The 16,803-nt window shown below is 41.4% G+C and overlaps 2 protein-coding genes across 4 annotated transcripts in view; both read right to left on the bottom strand.

The window, feature by feature from the left end:
* The window catches only part of LOC128150630 (cell surface hyaluronidase-like), a 55,858-nt gene that overhangs the window by 18,434 nt on the left and 20,621 nt on the right, over nucleotides 1-16,803 (bottom strand). The window contains exons 15-17 of the mRNA XM_052806983.1: nucleotides 16,255-16,432; nucleotides 10,800-11,015; nucleotides 2,386-2,594 (exon numbers count right to left, since the gene is read on the bottom strand). Of these exons, the coding sequence (XP_052662943.1) occupies nucleotides 2,386-2,594; nucleotides 10,800-11,015; nucleotides 16,255-16,432 (603 nt within the window). The remainder of the gene's footprint in view (nucleotides 1-2,385; nucleotides 2,595-10,799; nucleotides 11,016-16,254; nucleotides 16,433-16,803) is intronic.
* The window catches only part of CEMIP (cell migration inducing hyaluronidase 1), a 116,630-nt gene that overhangs the window by 83,790 nt on the left and 16,037 nt on the right, over nucleotides 1-16,803 (bottom strand). The window lies entirely within an intron of this gene.

The following is a 16,803-nucleotide window of genomic DNA, read 5'->3' as shown; positions in this document are numbered from 1 at the left end:
ATGACAAGACTAAAAATAGTTTAATTCTTCACTCAGGCTATGTCTGAAATTATTAATCCTAGAATATTGCTATTGAAGTTCATCAGACATTTTTTGGTATGCATCACATATTCTGCACAGATGTTACTATGTTAAGAGCTCATTCTTTTTGGCAGATTATTCAGTATTTTGGATTAAAAAAGAACAAACAAAACATAAAGCCACTTGAGACAGGTAAAAGTCTTCCCTGATTTTCTAACTCTGATTACTCTGGCCTCCACAATCTGAGATTTCTTCCATTCCAGAAATGATTGGAATACAATGTTCAGTAAAGGTCATACATGGAACTGCTTAGGCAGGCACTTGTTTTCCTTCAAAGTCCTAAATCCTCTTTTTCACCTCAATTTCTTTACTCTTGCACAGGAATCTCATTTCTCCATGTTTTTGCATGCGGTTTGGGCATTTCAACTATTGCCATTGCATCAGCCTTAAGTCTCGCATTAGTTAGCATCCAGCATACTTGAGGTGTACACAGAGCAGCCACACATTTCATTCCCAATTATTTCTTAGCAAGATGCTCTAAATGAAATGAAGTAAAATTGTGGTTTTCCTTTGTTACAGTATATTTCTTGTTTATAGTTCTTCAAAACACACACCTTGCCAACTGTTTCTGGATCAGAAAACTCCACAAACCTTTGCCCTCTTCAAATAACTGGTTTCACACAAGACAAAGAGAACCACAACCACATTGTGGTTTTCAATAGTAAAATGTAGTTAAGCTGCTGCTTGAATAAGAGCTAAACTTCCAGGCTGAGTTTTACCAAAGACCCCGTGCTGCCTTCAAATTCGAATCTGTTCTTGAAGATTGTGGGCCAAAGCCTTGGCAAGTATTAATTGGCACAGTGACAGAGTAACCACCAGTTACCCGGCAGAAGACTTAGTTCTGCAATTGCAAGGAAATAGCTAATCATTTTAAGACAGATAATAATTGCAAAGTTCAGCTTGCCCGTGAGTGACTAATGGGTTTTCCTCTTCCTTAAAGTGCACAAAGATATATTAATACAGAAAACAGTGATTTAATTCTAATAACTCCTCCGTGACAGGAGTGTCCAAACAGTGATCCTCCAGTGACTCGGTCATAGCCCTACAGCTACTACATCTTTAAATCAAGAGGACCAGGTACATGTCACTCGCTATAATGGGCATGTATACAGAGGAAACACTGCCCTTCTCAGCTACATTCCCATGGGGCTTCATCATGGGAACTAAGGACAGTATTTTTTCCCAAATTTCTTCAGCTCCAAAGTTCAGAGGAACCAAATGGAGCTCAAGCTTTTGCCTAAACTATCCTAAGATAAAACCACAGCAGTGACACTCTGCTGGAGGAGCAGCAGATGGGTGTGGGGTTTGGTGGATAATACTGGATGGACTTGGGAACCCGCCAGATTTACCAGCAGTACATGCTGCTTCACGTCCTTGGCGCCTCTGACTTCTTTCATGTCAGCTATCTAAAACCTGCTTTGCAAATCTGAGCCTGTGTGTGCCTGGGTTGTGTGTAATCATGGAAGATTTCATTTGCATACTTCTGTCCTTTTATTGCATTGTGTTTTTATCAATAACTGAGGAGTCACATAAACTGCAGAACTCAAGGTGTTGGCCAGGTTTTTTGTGGTGCTCATCTCTTGCAGCATCTCATCTGTGCAAACAATTGCACTGTCTGTCACTGCTAAGCTGACTGGACTGCAGGACTCCTTCCGAACAGTTGTACCAGTGCGAAGCACAAGTCATTTCACAAAAGTAAGAAACAGTACTAAAAACCATAATTGAAATTATGCAAAATGAAACAGAATGCAAGAGAAAAAAGTAGTATCTAAAATGGATATACCCTGCTTTTATATAATGCTAGAAGAAAACATGGGAAATAATTACAGCACAGCCTACAATTTTGCTGTACTGAGTCCTAACGTTTTAAAACTTTCTGTAAAAAGAAACAGTGATTGCAGTGCTGTTTGGATTACAGAAGATGCAAAGCTCTGTGCACATTCTGATGTATTTCTGCACTTTATATATATGGGAGATAAATTATGTGTGCAGCAACTAGTACAAACAAACGAACAAGAGCCAGAGCTCTTCTGGAGGGATTTCAGGGACAGCAGGCCAGGACTTACTTGGATACTGTTTCAAAACTTTCTGGAAAGAGAAACGTCTCTGCACATCAAAAAAGCTGGAATAAAGTGAAAGCAGAGGCATCTCTTTGCATCAGTAAGTGCCAGCCATTAACACCTTGCTTCCACACTCTCAGAACTTGCTGAGACATTTGAAAGGTCACTTGTGAATAACCTGGGAAATTGTTAAAGCTCCAGGCCTTTTGGAAACAGAACATTTTCTAACAACATAGGGCAGTACCTGTTGAAGTTGATTGGGTACAGGATAATATCCTCAGGTGCTCTGCCATCCCACTGGATGATATAAGCCTGCTGGAGCATGACGACAGGCTGGTACTGCTGGTATGGTGCTCCTCTGTTCACGCCTTGCAACCGCAAGGGATGGGAATGGTATGCTGCTCTGGCAATGGATAAGGTCAGATTCTCGGGGCGTCTGGCCTGAATATAAAGCTGAGGGTGAAAGGAAAATGACAAACACATCCATTAAACCAGCCAGGCGCAGCCATAACATGTGCATTTGATCATCGTTGCCTGTAAATGGTTTTTGCCAATGAAGAGCTCAGAACATTTGGAAAGTCACTGAAATATTTCCAGTTCAAATAAAAAGGTAAAACAGAAATAGCATCTGCAGCCATTCATGGGGACACCATGAAGTGAGATATGAATTGTACAGTGCCATAAAAATGTTCACTATTCAAAGTCTTAAGGGGGAAGGGTAATCAAGGAAATACCGCAAAGTAACTCTTTTTTATGAATTCAAATAATTGCACTTTAAAAACAGGCTTATTCCATTGAAAATACAGAAAACTCTTAAGTTATTTCAATGGGCTTTGGATTAGGTCCAGTTATGTAATGGAATCCACATCTTTGCTCTCAAGTAGCAGGCTAGGCTGAAATTTTGGGGGCTAAAACTTGATGGCCTGACTACACGACCTTATAGACTAAATACCATGTTCCACAGGCTTCAACAGAGAGCTCTTCTGTGCGGGGACCAACAGATCAACAGATGCCCTTCACCTGTAGTTCAAATCTACAGACCAATTACAAAGCTACACTCTGGTTGTATGCTTTTTCTGTCCTGCCATCACCCAAATGAAGGCCAATTCAAGTGGCAAACATTAGTTTTAAGGCTGAATGCATGATGTTCCCCTGCTTCTCCCCATGTGAAATTCCAGTGCAAAAGGAAGATGCACAGCTAGTCATACAAATCTGTCTCAGCACGCAGGGTTGTAGCAGACAGCTTGTCACATTCCCTGAAGGGTTTCAAATGCACTGAGGACAGGTGAGGACACCTATAATCCTGCTTCCTTCACTCTCCTACAGTGTAGAATAGCGCTCTTTGCATCAAGGACTTAAAACATCCAACATAAAAATCCATGTTAACTCAGAAATGTCTAAGCTTCTACATGAACATCCATCCAGGAAAATTATTTTTAAACTCAATTTCTGCCTTTGAAGTAGATCAAAATGGAGGCAGTAGTCTCTTAACAGATTTTAGTACTGCAGGCAAGGATACAAGCACAGCCAAGTCTAGCAGAGAGGGCGAGACTCCGTCTATCAGGATATCCACCCTTTCATGCAGGGCTATGAGACCTTGGCCCCTCACATGTCCGTATCTGCTTCTCTTCCTCTTGTCTACGCCGACTGAAAGCTCTGCAAAACCAGACCCTCTCTCACTGGCTTATATATGGGCTCGTTATAGCCGGGGTTTCTAGCCAGTTCAGCTCCCAGTTCCAGTTTCATGCTCAGAAGGACTCTGTGCTTGCACCTGCTCCTGGTGTTGAGTTTGAGCTCCTCAGGACCTCCAAAAGACAGGCCATTTCTGCCTACCCCTCATCTCACCCCTGAATTCAGCAGCCTCATGCTGAATGCTCAAGTTAAAAATCTGGGTCTCATATCAAAGAAATAATCAAAAAGTGGTTTGTAAATATTTCTTGGATATTCAGTCCATTTCTCCTTTCACACCATAGCACTTTAATGATGAGAACCTATCCTGAGTGGTATCTGCAGACCCCTGAAGATTAAAGTGGATCCCAGAATTGCATTAAACAGAAATTTTTCCTGACGGCTGAAACTATTGATCAAGTAATTTGCTCCAAACAATCTCTGAGCAGCAGCCCATTTGTTCATTCTTGATGGATCAAGGAAGAATAAATTATTTTTACAGTCTGATAAAAGACCTTTTTTATCTATGAAACCAACGAGGAAAACCTATTTTCCCTTCACATTCAAACCATGATTGGAAAGTCAGTAACATGCAAGGCAATGAACCACATTTAAATCTCATTTGTCCCCAGCTGGATGGGGAAGTGCTGAGGTCAGAGCAGGTGATCCGTAAGGTACCTTCAGACCTGAAATGCTGTCAGTGTATTAATTGTTCTCAATCAAAACAGCATTTTCTGACAAAGAACAGCTGGAGTGAACTCTGACACTGCAAAATAATAGCCTACTTGTGTCTTTCGGGATAAAAGGCAAGAGTTTCTGTACTGTCACTGCAAACTTGGACATTATTTCCTTCTAGTATGTCTCTCCAGCAAGCACAGAATGTTAAGGTGGTAGCTGCTGTGCATTTACTGCAAAATTAAATGCACCAATGATAAAATAAGCCAAGAAAGGAAGGAAATACATTCAATGAGCCTTAAAAGTTCCTAAATTACAGAGTACCAAGAGCAAAAGATTCCTATATACTTTAAGGTATTTGTGTAAAAAGAAAAAAAGAGAGTGAGTGCTATGCATGGCCTAAGCTTGTCACTACAACAATTGTTAATGAGTTCAAGTAAGTGCTGGAAGAGTTTGCAATATGCTTCACTAAGATGATGAGGAAAGCATGTCAGAGATTTGTTGGTAACATTTTCCTCCAAGTGCCTAGGGACCAAGTCACAGGCCTGACATTAAGGATAATGGTGACAGCTGTTTCGAGAATGAGAGAGTAATACTAGAACAAGGAAAAATGCCACTTCTGTGTTGATAGAAATATTTGTAAACTGACTTTGTCTCCTGCAATGACCAATAGTGGCCACTGAGTGAATGCCTTCCAGAACTGCAAGCCACCAAGGACGTGATTTTCAGTCCCACAGAAATACAGTAGTATATCTGGTGGATCTTGCAAAATGTTTGTCACTAAAGGAGGTCACAGTAGGTAAATGCTCTGATCAAGTAATCTAGATCCTACATGAAGAGACTCTTTTGCCCAGGTGGAGCATCATTAAGTCAACAGAACTCTGATTGGGAGCAGGGACTAGCTGAGATGTTTCCTGCAGCAACTGGGCTCAGCTCTGGAATGACAGTCCTGGTGGCTTGGTCCTTCCTGAGCACGCCAAGCTGCACAGAAAGCAGCACCCCACATTTTCCCATTCATCCCTTTCTCTGGGCCTCCCCCCTCATTTGAGGGAACAAGGGACAAGAGGAGAAACCAATCCCTGTCCATGAAACCCCTGACCTCCCTTCTGCGATGCTAACTCATGCCAGTCCTAGTACTTGGGTTTTGTTACCCTTTCAGGGCTGCAAAAGAGACCAACAGATTACTTTAGAAAAATCCCAGAAGAGTCATCCTCCAAAAGGCTGCTTTTAATTCCCAATGAGGTGAATGAAGTAAAAAGAACCCTTTGAGCTCCACTGGCCCCAAGTAGGTGAAACATCAGCCACTGTCCCAGCATAGTGCTCTTGGGATGTCACAGCATGGCCTCTTTCTTCCTCAGCCTTTACTCTGTGACACGTTTACTCACTGGAACTGAACTTTTCTTCCTTGTATCTACCTTTGCAGGGGGAAAACACTTGCCGATAGGAGCAAAAAGGAGAGTAACAAGAGAATTTTTTTCTAGAATGAAAAATCCATCTTCCTTAGCAACACCTCCGTAATTTTTGGTTCGCTCTATCGAAATATTTAAGAGAAGAAAGTGGGTCATAAAGATACTTTAAAATATGAGAAGTGGTGACAGCTTAATGTAGTAGGAGAAGAAGCACTAGTTAAAATGTTATAAAATGCAAGCCTTCTACTTGCCTGGATGGTTTAATGGACATAGTTGTCATTTTAGCTGCTTAACACTTCATGCTAAAAAGATGTGTCAGATTTCCCTGTGCTTACATGGCAATTTTCCCAAGTAGATTGTGAAACTGAGAAGATAAGTTCTTTTACAATTCATGGGGGTCTGCTATTCAAGTGGATAACGAGTATGAAGATAAGCAACATGCAAAGTATTGGAACAGAAAATCTTGGTTTCTGAGAAAAGGTTTGCTTGCTTTCTAGTTTTTTTAACATTGCTTTTGTCCTGCTGTGCTGTCAGCTACCAAGCTGGGGCAAAATACCTTAAAAATGAGAAGCTCAAAAAAATACCTTCTCCCCTTCTGGTTGACTGTTCAAAAAAGGTCGATTTGCCAGGGTAAAACATTTTCTCTACGAAATTTCCATGTGAAGACTTTAAAATTCTTTTGGAAATAAAAACATGTATCTTTCTTCCTCTAAGACAAGCTAGGACATGCTAGGACATCACTGACATCAGCAAAACTACTTTGATTTTTCACTGGTGTACATCAGAGATCAAAATTGGACCTCTTTGTCCAAATACGGACACCATTAGCTGAAAAATATCTGCAGGCTTTTCCTTTTTCCCAGTCTGTGAGGTGCTGACAATCCTAGAGCATCACAGATGCCCTGGGATTGTACAGGTTTGCCTGTGGTTAGAAAAGCACCATTCATTACCTACTGCATCTCTTGCTTGCTTTATGTTTAGAAGCATCAGTACCAAAACCAGCTACACAGGTACTGAGTACACAATACCAGCTGAAGGCATATAACCTGGAGATGCAGGATCAGTGCAATTACAAACACTCACTGCAAGAACAGAGTTAACAGAATTGGAATAATTTCTATTTCAGCTACCTGCAGTAAGTAGTGACTAAGTGAACTGGTGAAAAATCAACAGCATTTCTGGAAGTGTTTTATAATAGCAAGGCATCAATTTTTTGTTAATTCAAAATTGACACTAATTTAGCTATGTGGCAGTCTTTTATGACTGTCTAACACCTTTTTAAGCTTATAAGAGATAATAGCATGTACTGCAAAAACCTCTGCTTCTTTTAATAAAGACTAATACCAAAAAAGAGAAGTTTCACAGATTCTCCTGATGAGTCTGCAAGGAAGCAGTAAATGCACGCCTTCAACTGCCCAGTGGGAGCCAAGGCACTTGTCTTACAATTTATATAAAAATCAGGAATGGTTTAGGAATCTCATTTACATTTTAACAAGTAGTGCAGATGTTGAGGAGTCTCCAATTCAGTGCCATTGGAAATCTCACCCACCTACATGGAGATAACTATGGGATAAACCTCTCCCTACATTTTTCTTCTATTACTGGCCTTTGCAACAGCTGAAAGTCAGGTTGACGGGGCACTGAGGACCTCAGCGCCCTGATGACGGAGTCCGAGTGACTCACAGAGATTGCCAGAAGATGTGGCGCTGCCAACTCTTGTGATTTCCCCGTGAGTCTCCCTCTATTTAGTGTTCTTCCTCAAAGCCTCACTTTATTTACATTACAACATGAGAGCTTTAGCTGTCATTAAAAAGGGGTTGGTCTTGTTTGGACAACACTAACGCTACATGCTCCAGAATCAAAAGGGGAGGACAAAAAGACCTGATAGTTTTTGCTTGTGTAAATTTCATGATTTTAAGCTGGTCCCAGAACCCTTCTTTGGTGGTGAAAGGCAACACTGGAGCCAAAGCTGAGGCATTTCTTAGTGCTCCCTGCTGAAGGAAGGTCTTGGACACCACGTGGGGAAAGTGGCATGATGCTTCTTGGAGACAGTGAGGAGGAAGGGCTGTGAACCAACCGTAGGAAGGTGGAAATGTCAACCTGAGCTGGCAGATTAAAACACCCTCAGAAAGTCTGTCCCCAGGATTTTGTGGAGCTAGAAATCTGCCAGAGGAATTGGTTTTCCCCAAGCATTTCCTTTCCTGGGCAAGTTACATCTAGGAGAAGAAGAGCATGAAAAGTGAATGAAAGAAACGAAGCAGAAAGGAATTAACTGAACTCTAGGCACTTTGCTCAGAAAGGATTTGCCTGCAATGTTAGTTGAAAGACTTGGAACTCATTTTTCCATGCCAAGTAGCCCATCCCTAGGCTGACTGTCTTGGGCTCAGTTCAGCAGTAATGTAGGAGTCACTATTTCCTTGAACTGAAAGGACATTTTCACCTGCTTGCGCTGAGGAAGAATAAAAGTTCTTGTCTACCAGAGCTACATGAGAAGGAAAAAGAAAAACAGATTTTGTAATAGAGTTGCTAAGATCAAAGCAAACCATCTTTCTCCATAATTGGATTCACTCTTTTAAGCTTTTGATTTGAAGTATGACACTCAGAATTTAACACACAAATAAATCATCAGTTAGTGAAGGTGCAGAGAATCAGGATTAAGCTGAAATAGTCCAACAATTATACCCTCCAAATTAAACCAAATCCTGCTGCACGGGACCAGTTTCTTCTATCCTGCACATACATATATTTCCCTACCCAAAACCCATAAAGTGAAGCTTTTAATATGAACTTTACTCATCCTGCTGGATGCTGATTAGTTGAAAAACGCTGGTAAGGAACAGATCCCAGAGAAGCAAATGTTTATGCTTGCCCAAACCTAGCCAAGGAAATTTTCTATGGTGGAAAAACTGCCTCACCATGTAGAGTGCCATAACCGGGAGGGTATTAATAGAAATAAAAATATAAATGCCTACTTGTTTACAATTCTGAATTTAACTGTTAGTTTGCCAGAGCAGAGAGGATCATTTCTCTAGAGACACAGAGCAAAACTAAGTGCCAAGGACAAAATCCTAATTCAATGGGAGTGTTTCATAGGAGCCCAATCCTGTTTCTGCCTAGTCAATAGGCCCAATCCTGTTTCTGCCTAGTCAATAGCAAACCAGGAGTCATAAGCCCAGTGTGTAGACACTTAAATAGCAACTCCTGCTCTCTGCTGTGCAACTAAAGCAAATGCATATACATTTTTTTAGCTTAAGGAGACATGAATAATCTGGATTTGACTGTGCACATGTTACGTAGGCATAGAGGTCTCAAAGATAATTGCATTCCCAAAAGTTTAATGCAGAAAGTTCCTTGGAGAAAGGGGAGCAGAGTGCTGTGTCTGACTACCCGAAGTGCAAGCCCACACATTACTACACATCAGAGAAGCCACAGAGAATGTACCTTCAGAAATCTCCCAGTGTGGAAAATCCACGAGTCCAGGTTTGAAACTCATTCTGAGGTGCAACTGTAGGAAATCAGGCTCTGCTAATCCCCACGCTCACAAAACTCCGTGTTGAAAAGGGAAACCTGAGAGCCCGCTCCACTCGAGGCAATTTTAACACTGCCCAGTGTTCAGTGACTTCAGGTAGAGTTTCATCCTGTGCAGCACCTGCTGATGTCTGGGCAATGTCTACTGACTCCCAATGTGGCAAGAGTTTGTAGCATGCTCCCAAGCACACAGAAGACTCTTAATAAATAAACAAATAAATAACACCTGCTGTATCTCATGAACTCTGATCTTATTTTAAGATCACTTCATAATCCATTCTTACCTTTCATATCCAGCAGCGCACCCCACTGCAGTCTTTATTTGACAGTGCAGGGCTCTTCTCAGGGGTCAGAAGAACATAATGGTCCTTCCAAAAGCCACATCTTGCATGAGGGCTCCCAGTACCCACTCTCCAACCTCAAACCACGTGGTGCTGTGTGTGCCCACCACACATAGTCTTAATCTTTGGCTTGTTCAACACAAGGAGAGAGGAGATCTGGCAAGATGTCCAAGTAACTGGAGTTTTAAAACAGGCCTAGATACCTCTTTGGTGAATACATTAATACCCTTCAGAAGTGGAGGAGCAAGGACAGCCATCTGTGATCTCTTACAGGTGACTGTGAAAGCTTGGTAAGTCATATTTACAGTATGTTCTATCCCCACGCAAAGGTCTTGTTGAAATTTGAGCAACATACAATGTACCACAATCTGATTTTGAGGTCACCTTTCCCTCCATTTACCATTCTCCTCTTTCTTTCTTCCCCTGCTGAAAGGTTACCTGGGATTTGCAGCCCTTTCTACCAAGGTGTTGACATCTCAGTTCAAGTCTCTGACTCACTCAAGCGTGCTGAAGAAAACTGCTGTGAAGGTTTAAGACCACTCTGACCTAAGACTGACCATCTCTCAGCCGTGATTTCTGGATCCGAAATAAGTGTGAGTTTGTGTCTCAGCCACCCATTTCACCATCCTGAACACAGTGGGGTGTATCAGAGAAGTAACATCTTCCATTACTGAAACTTGATTCACCAGACTTACCCACTAGAGCCCCATGATAGAGTGGACAAATGCCTGGAAGCAAGAACTAGAAAACACCAAAATTTCCCCCAACTCAATTTCAACTTGCAGCTTCTTGTGGGCAACGGGAAGAGACAGGGCTCCTTACAGCCATGGGTTGCAAGCAGTGACACAACAGGAGCTTTACCGAGTCCTTGGAATTAGGCAGATAACACTGAGAGGAGTAAAATTATACCCAATGTTTTATTCACCTTTTATCTTATGGAGTGTTGAGTAGGCTTCACTCCATCACCCCTCAGCAGACTACCAGAGGACACCCACCCAACATGCCCAGGGACGTTGCCTGCAGCAGCCCCCTATTACCTGTGCAAATTTCCCGGTACACATCACCCCGTTCCAGCGTGGGACAGTGAGACACCCGGGGTGACGCAGCAAGTAGTTGTCCGCTCTGCCTATGAAAGTGTCCGGATACCCTGTCACCGAGCCGTCCAGATCATGGAAGACAGACATTTTGTCACCGTCATTATCATTGTTTCCAAACCACTGGCCCGATCTGCCAAAAAACACTTTCAGTCCAACCTAGCAGGAGAAAATAAGAGGAAAAATTACTGGTTAGCTCTAAGCAAGGACTTGGGTTTGCAGTGTTTTAACAGCCAAAACAGTGATACAGCTAGAACTAGAAAGCTCCATTGTCTGAGTAAAGAGTTTTGTTTTGCCTCGTCTATTTAGAAAAATTTCCATCTGTATTGGTTTTCCCCCTCATTTCTTAATCCCAGGAGATATTTTCACAAAAATTAGACTTTTGGTTCTTTGAAATGCACCCACGCAACCATGTATTCCTTGAAATCACACAGCAATAAATTGTGTCATGGCAAAGGAAAGAGGATGATTCAAAGGGTAGGGAAGTACTAGAAGTTTATGAAATTTACTGAGGAATATCACAGCTGATCAAAGAAATAAAAATTACTAGATATTTGGTGAACTTTCTCACATATTTTCAATGGCTGGTCTAAGTGGTTCTGTGAGTGCCATTTTTTTCTAATTGTTCCTCCTAAAACCTTTATAAAACTCATACAAGTGTCAGCAATTCTCAGAATTGGCTCTTGTGCACATTCTAATATATCCCCTGGAGAATTTTTTTTAGGAAAGAGAAATAACAGGAAGCAGCATTATCCTCACTATCCATAGGTCTCTTTTCAAGATTTTTCAGTAGCTGAGTAAACGATTCTGTCCTGATATGAAAATCCAGCAAAACAAGGAAACTGCAGATGTTCGGGAAAAAAACATGGAATATTTTAATGTCTGCAGAGAAAATTATTACAGTGTGTGATGATTAAGTTCTGAAGTAATCAAGAAAATACTTACTCCAGGTCAAGCACTCTAAATGAATCCTGCAGCAATGTGTATAAAAGCAGACGGCATAAATAGCAACTGGATCACACTGGCCCAAAGGACTGTAATTTGTTCCATTTAGCCCAACTAATTTTAATTGGACTGTGCACATGTGTAAGAATTAGGGTCAGCAGGATTGGGCTGCAAGTTTACTAAGGGCTTTAAAGGCTTTATTTTAACAATAATAAACAGAACAGCTTAGGAGAATAGGAGGGTCATTGTGATTCTGAGTTAGATGGAAAGTCCCATTGGCTTAAAAAGAATGACCACTGCAGCAAGAACTGCTTGCAGAATAAAAGTCTTTATTCCTTTAGATTTAAATTAGAGCCTAGAACCATTTTTCTGTTACTGTCTTGTCTGAATCTCATAAACAAACACCTGAAGCAGTCTCATTTAAAGGAGGCTCAAACACATGGAAATTTAACGTGTATTTTTGAGTTTTTTAAAAACTTTTCTTACTGCACTGCAGAAAATTTTTGCCCAAAGGGCTACTTGGAAAAGTAGGAGGATCCCAAAAGTTGGGTTTTTTCTTTCATTTTGATTTATAAAAGAGGAGATATTAAAAAAATGTAAACACTGTGCTGCAGCTCAAAGCTCCATTATAAATACTTTGTGACAGTGCACTTCTGGAGTTGAATATAAAAACGGGCACTTCACTGGGGAGGAGAGCAAAGTCAGCTGTACTTCAAAACAAACTAAGGCACAGCCAGTACAGCTTACATTTGATTAACTCTCTCAGTGTTTCCATCTAGCAGCAGACAGTTTTGGTGCTAATGCTAATCTGATCTCTAACATACTCCTCTAAAAAGTCTGAAAGTCAGAAATGAAATGGAAATGTTAATGAGCAGTGTCACTTCTTTTACAAGTCTCAAGGTTGCCTTACTTTTGTACACTATGGGATAGGGGTGCACTGAGTTTGCAGTTACAACTATGGCAACATATATTTCTTTCTAAGTGAACACAGATGAACAAAGACTCAGCTCGTCAGGTATGTCCATGTGGAGCTAGGAATGAGCTGGAAGAAGGTGCAGAGACAGGTCGTGTCTAGCTACCACACTACTATTCAGACACCTAATTTTCATTAGGTGTGAACTACCTGGGAGTGATATGGTACAAAGGGTACTTGAATTACCTGTCTGAAGCCTGACAGGGAGACCTGACAGATGATGGTTATGTGAGTACGTAATCTCTTAGGAATATGCTAACTTGACTTGTCCAAAGGCAGCACACCTAACACAGCTGCAGACAAGTCCTGAAGACTGCAGTGGAAAACTCTTTCTATATTAAAGATTAGTAACGTACTGGAAAACATCATAATAACTTGCAACTTTTTCTAAAACTCAAGTATTGGCACAAGCTGCCAAAAAAAGCCATATCATGGTATCACTGTTAGCATTTTAAGGAAACCACTTTCAACCAGTGTGAATCTTTCTCTATTTTACCACCCAAAGACTCTGCCCTCCTTAGCATGGCTTTTACTCTGCTGGAGTGATGCAAGCACTCACCCTGCAAGTTCCCTTTGGTCAGGAGTCTCTTTAGGGTTTGGGGGTTTTTTTGCTGTCCTCTTTTTCATGGGATAACAGACTGGCACTTTAACTCAGTGTCTGCTTTTCTTTTTCCCATCATGAACTGTCTGCAAATTTCTGCTTTGATGCAGAAACCCAGAGCTAAGGCAACACAGGCTAAACATAGTAAAGGCAACATTAGGAAGCGCCGATCTCTCAGCTAGGCAGGACTGCAATCCCACAGGAGTGAGTTGCTAGACTGCAGCCAGGAGCCAGTTCTGGCCCCTCTGAGCTCTTCTGAGAACCACAAACCCACCCAACGCAGACCGCTGGGATTTCTTTGGCACGAGTCATTTCAGAGATGCCGTACTGTTGGCACAGCCAGGAGTAGAACAGGCTTGAATCCACCCTAAGTTCCTGGCTGCAGGAAAAAAATAACCAGAGGGACTATTAGCAATGGCTATGAATTGGGACAGTTTTTGAGTCTTCTGCACCTGCCAGAGGTGGCCTTGTTCATGGGAGCCCAAAAGGTCACGTACAACCTCTTGTTCCTCACCTGACTCCACAGGAACTGTGCAGCAAAAGGACAGAGGGATGAATGGGTTACTATTTTATGACTAAAAAGAGATATGTTGGGTCTTCTTAAGAAATGATGCACAAGTGTCCTGTTTGGGCATGCCTCTGTTCTGGGCTGGGGCCATCTCCTTTGAGCTCTCCAAGTCCTACTGACTGGCAGTAACCAGATCTACAGGAGATCATAACCATCAGTCATGCCCTCAGCTGGGCTAAGACCAACTACTACTTCCACTGCTTTGAAATAACTTTTTAAAAGCACTGGTTTTAAAACAAACAAACAAACAAGCCTAGCAATAATGTTGCCATTGATAAATGCATGGATATCTTAATATGTGAGATTTAGGTTTGTCAACGGAAAGGCAACAAGAATACTTTTTGTGGAGCGTAATGTTTAGGTCTTCTGTTCTACTTGACTGTTATTTTTATGCTGGAATTAAACAAGACCTGACTGGCTTTATTATATTGCTTTCTAACCGATCTGCTGATTAGTCTGATTAATTATATAATTATTCCTTCAGCATGACTAATAGTTTTGTCATCACTATACAACTTGCAGTAATGTTTAATTTATTCTTGAAAAAACAACTGTAAAATGATTGTCCTTTAGGGAATTATTACCTAGCTACCCTTTAAAAAGTCATAAAACGAAGCCTGGAGATGGAAAATTAATTAAAACACTCTACAGGCTCTATCTTAACTAGCCAAAAACATATTGTCCCATGTAGCAATTAGCAACAAAACAATAAACTAACTGTGGTCCTTCAAGTCTGAAATAAGATTTAGCGCATCTGGGGTCAATCCAGATAAAACAGAATCAAAGTGAAAAGTGCTGGGATGCAGGTGGTTACAAACATAAATGGTTTTTAAGTTGGCAAAATACCAACTTCAGAAATGGATATTTCTTGGAAATGTACATACAATAAATAATTATTGGCATAATGTCATTAGGTTTTTTTTGTAATAGGCTGACACTGTACTATTTTAATTTGCTTTGCAGAATTATTTAGTAAGTCTTCTGACCATTTTTACCTTGAAAACCTCAGATCTTAAAGGTGTTGCAGTACTAAACTGCCTCTCAGACAAAAAATGCTGCGATATTTAATAGGCTCATTGGCCTCAAATGATGCAGCTGTATTAAAGAGCTGCATTTTCAGCCATTCAAGATGTAATCATCCCCTTTGCTAATGTGCACAGATATCATCTGTCTTAAACCATTCTGTTGGACAGAGTCCTACAGCCATTACTAGAGGAAAATTTCCACTCTCTTCCATTCCACTGATCGAACTTTTTCATCACCCATTTTCCTCTAAGCTCCCCTCCCCAGTTCCAGGTTGATTTTCTCATTCATGTTCCCCACGGCCATCTTATAACCATTTCCCCAAGGGAGGACATAAAGAAGATATGACAAATTAGCCCTTATTCTTGTTCCAAAGCTCTCTAAAGCATCTAAGGTAACTAAGATCTCTTTACTGAAATACACAGGAACTGTGTTTTCTTTAAAGGAGCAGTCAAGTGACTGCAATCAACATCATCCTTTCATGAAATACCCTCCTGTTGTTGGTCTAAAGTGTACCAGAGAGGGGACAGACAAACTAGCTGCTTGCCAGAAGGAGTGATATTGGTCAATCCCAAAGCAATGGAAATTTTCCTCATAAAGTCAAACCTCAAGCCAAAGTTACTACAGTTCATGGACATCTTAACAAGCATGGACCTTGTTTGAAAAAAGCTAAGGAGAGGTTATGATCCCTGGGAGCAAGCCAGGTGGCATCTATCATTTCCCAAGCCAAGCGTGCAGGGCCACGATCCCTGCAGGAATCCAGGACAAGGACTGGAATTGCTCAGCATCCTACGGCTCCTGCCAAGGCAGAGATACAGAGCCCCATTCTGCTGTCACAGCTCAAGGGAAGTCCCTGTTGTGCTCAACAGGAATTTCACTGCTGACCCCAGAAACTGGGTCATGGCTTTGCTATTTCTGTATAAGAACTGTATTGCAGCTTACTGTCTCCTGACATCTCATTTGTGTCCCTCTGAGGCCAGGTCCTCAGCAGGTCCTCAACATATATAAGCTGGTAATGCTGCACCAGCTAAGAGTGGTGTTCTTCCTCTAATGCAGATGTTTTTATGTATGTCTGCCCAGGCATAAGATACCATCACATTTTACTGGCTTATAAATAACCTTCATTAAAAAAAAAAAAAAAAGCGTTGCAAAATGAATTGATGGTACGTACCAATGTAACATGCACCACTGCTTGGAAATTCCTGCTCTAGGATATATCTCTCACCACTTCTAAAAACTTCAAAAACTTGCACATCTAACAGCACACATTTCTGCTTTTCTTACTTACACTTTTCTCCATCAGGATCTGTGACACATTATTCTGGGGGCTTATCTGCCATGAGTTTTTCATGAAGAACCCGATGGCACTTGAGTATCTGTCAACAGTTGGGGTGAACTTCTTGAAAGTGCATTTTGCCATCCTGACAGGCCCATCATAAATCTGGAATCCACGAATAGGGAACGTCCTGTGAGATTTAAAAACAAATACGGTTCTGTGTTAAAAGCTTGGGCAAACTCTGGGTCTTCTCCTGAAGGCACAGAAAGATATTAACAAGTAGCTAAACCACCTTTCCTTTCCGAAAACTGGGATCTGGACACTCATCACACAGTTAATGAAAGGTGAAACTCTGCTGAACATCCTCTACAGGATAAGGCTCAAGAGCCAAAAAAAATTACTCATAAGCTTGCCTAAGTCTTGTAAGCTGGGGTAAAGCAGTTTAAAACCCTTGTCCCCCTCCTTGAACCCAGGAGTTCACCACCACATGAAAGACCGAAAGGGCTGTGTGGCAGCATTGCCACCTAGTTCCCTGTTCCAGGGCAGACGGGTTTCTCAGGA

This window comes from Harpia harpyja, chromosome 14 (assembly GCF_026419915.1).
Source record: "Harpia harpyja isolate bHarHar1 chromosome 14, bHarHar1 primary haplotype, whole genome shotgun sequence".
NCBI classification, from domain to species: domain Eukaryota; kingdom Metazoa; phylum Chordata; class Aves; order Accipitriformes; family Accipitridae; genus Harpia; species Harpia harpyja.
This window is presented reverse-complemented; position numbering and strand designations above follow the sequence as displayed.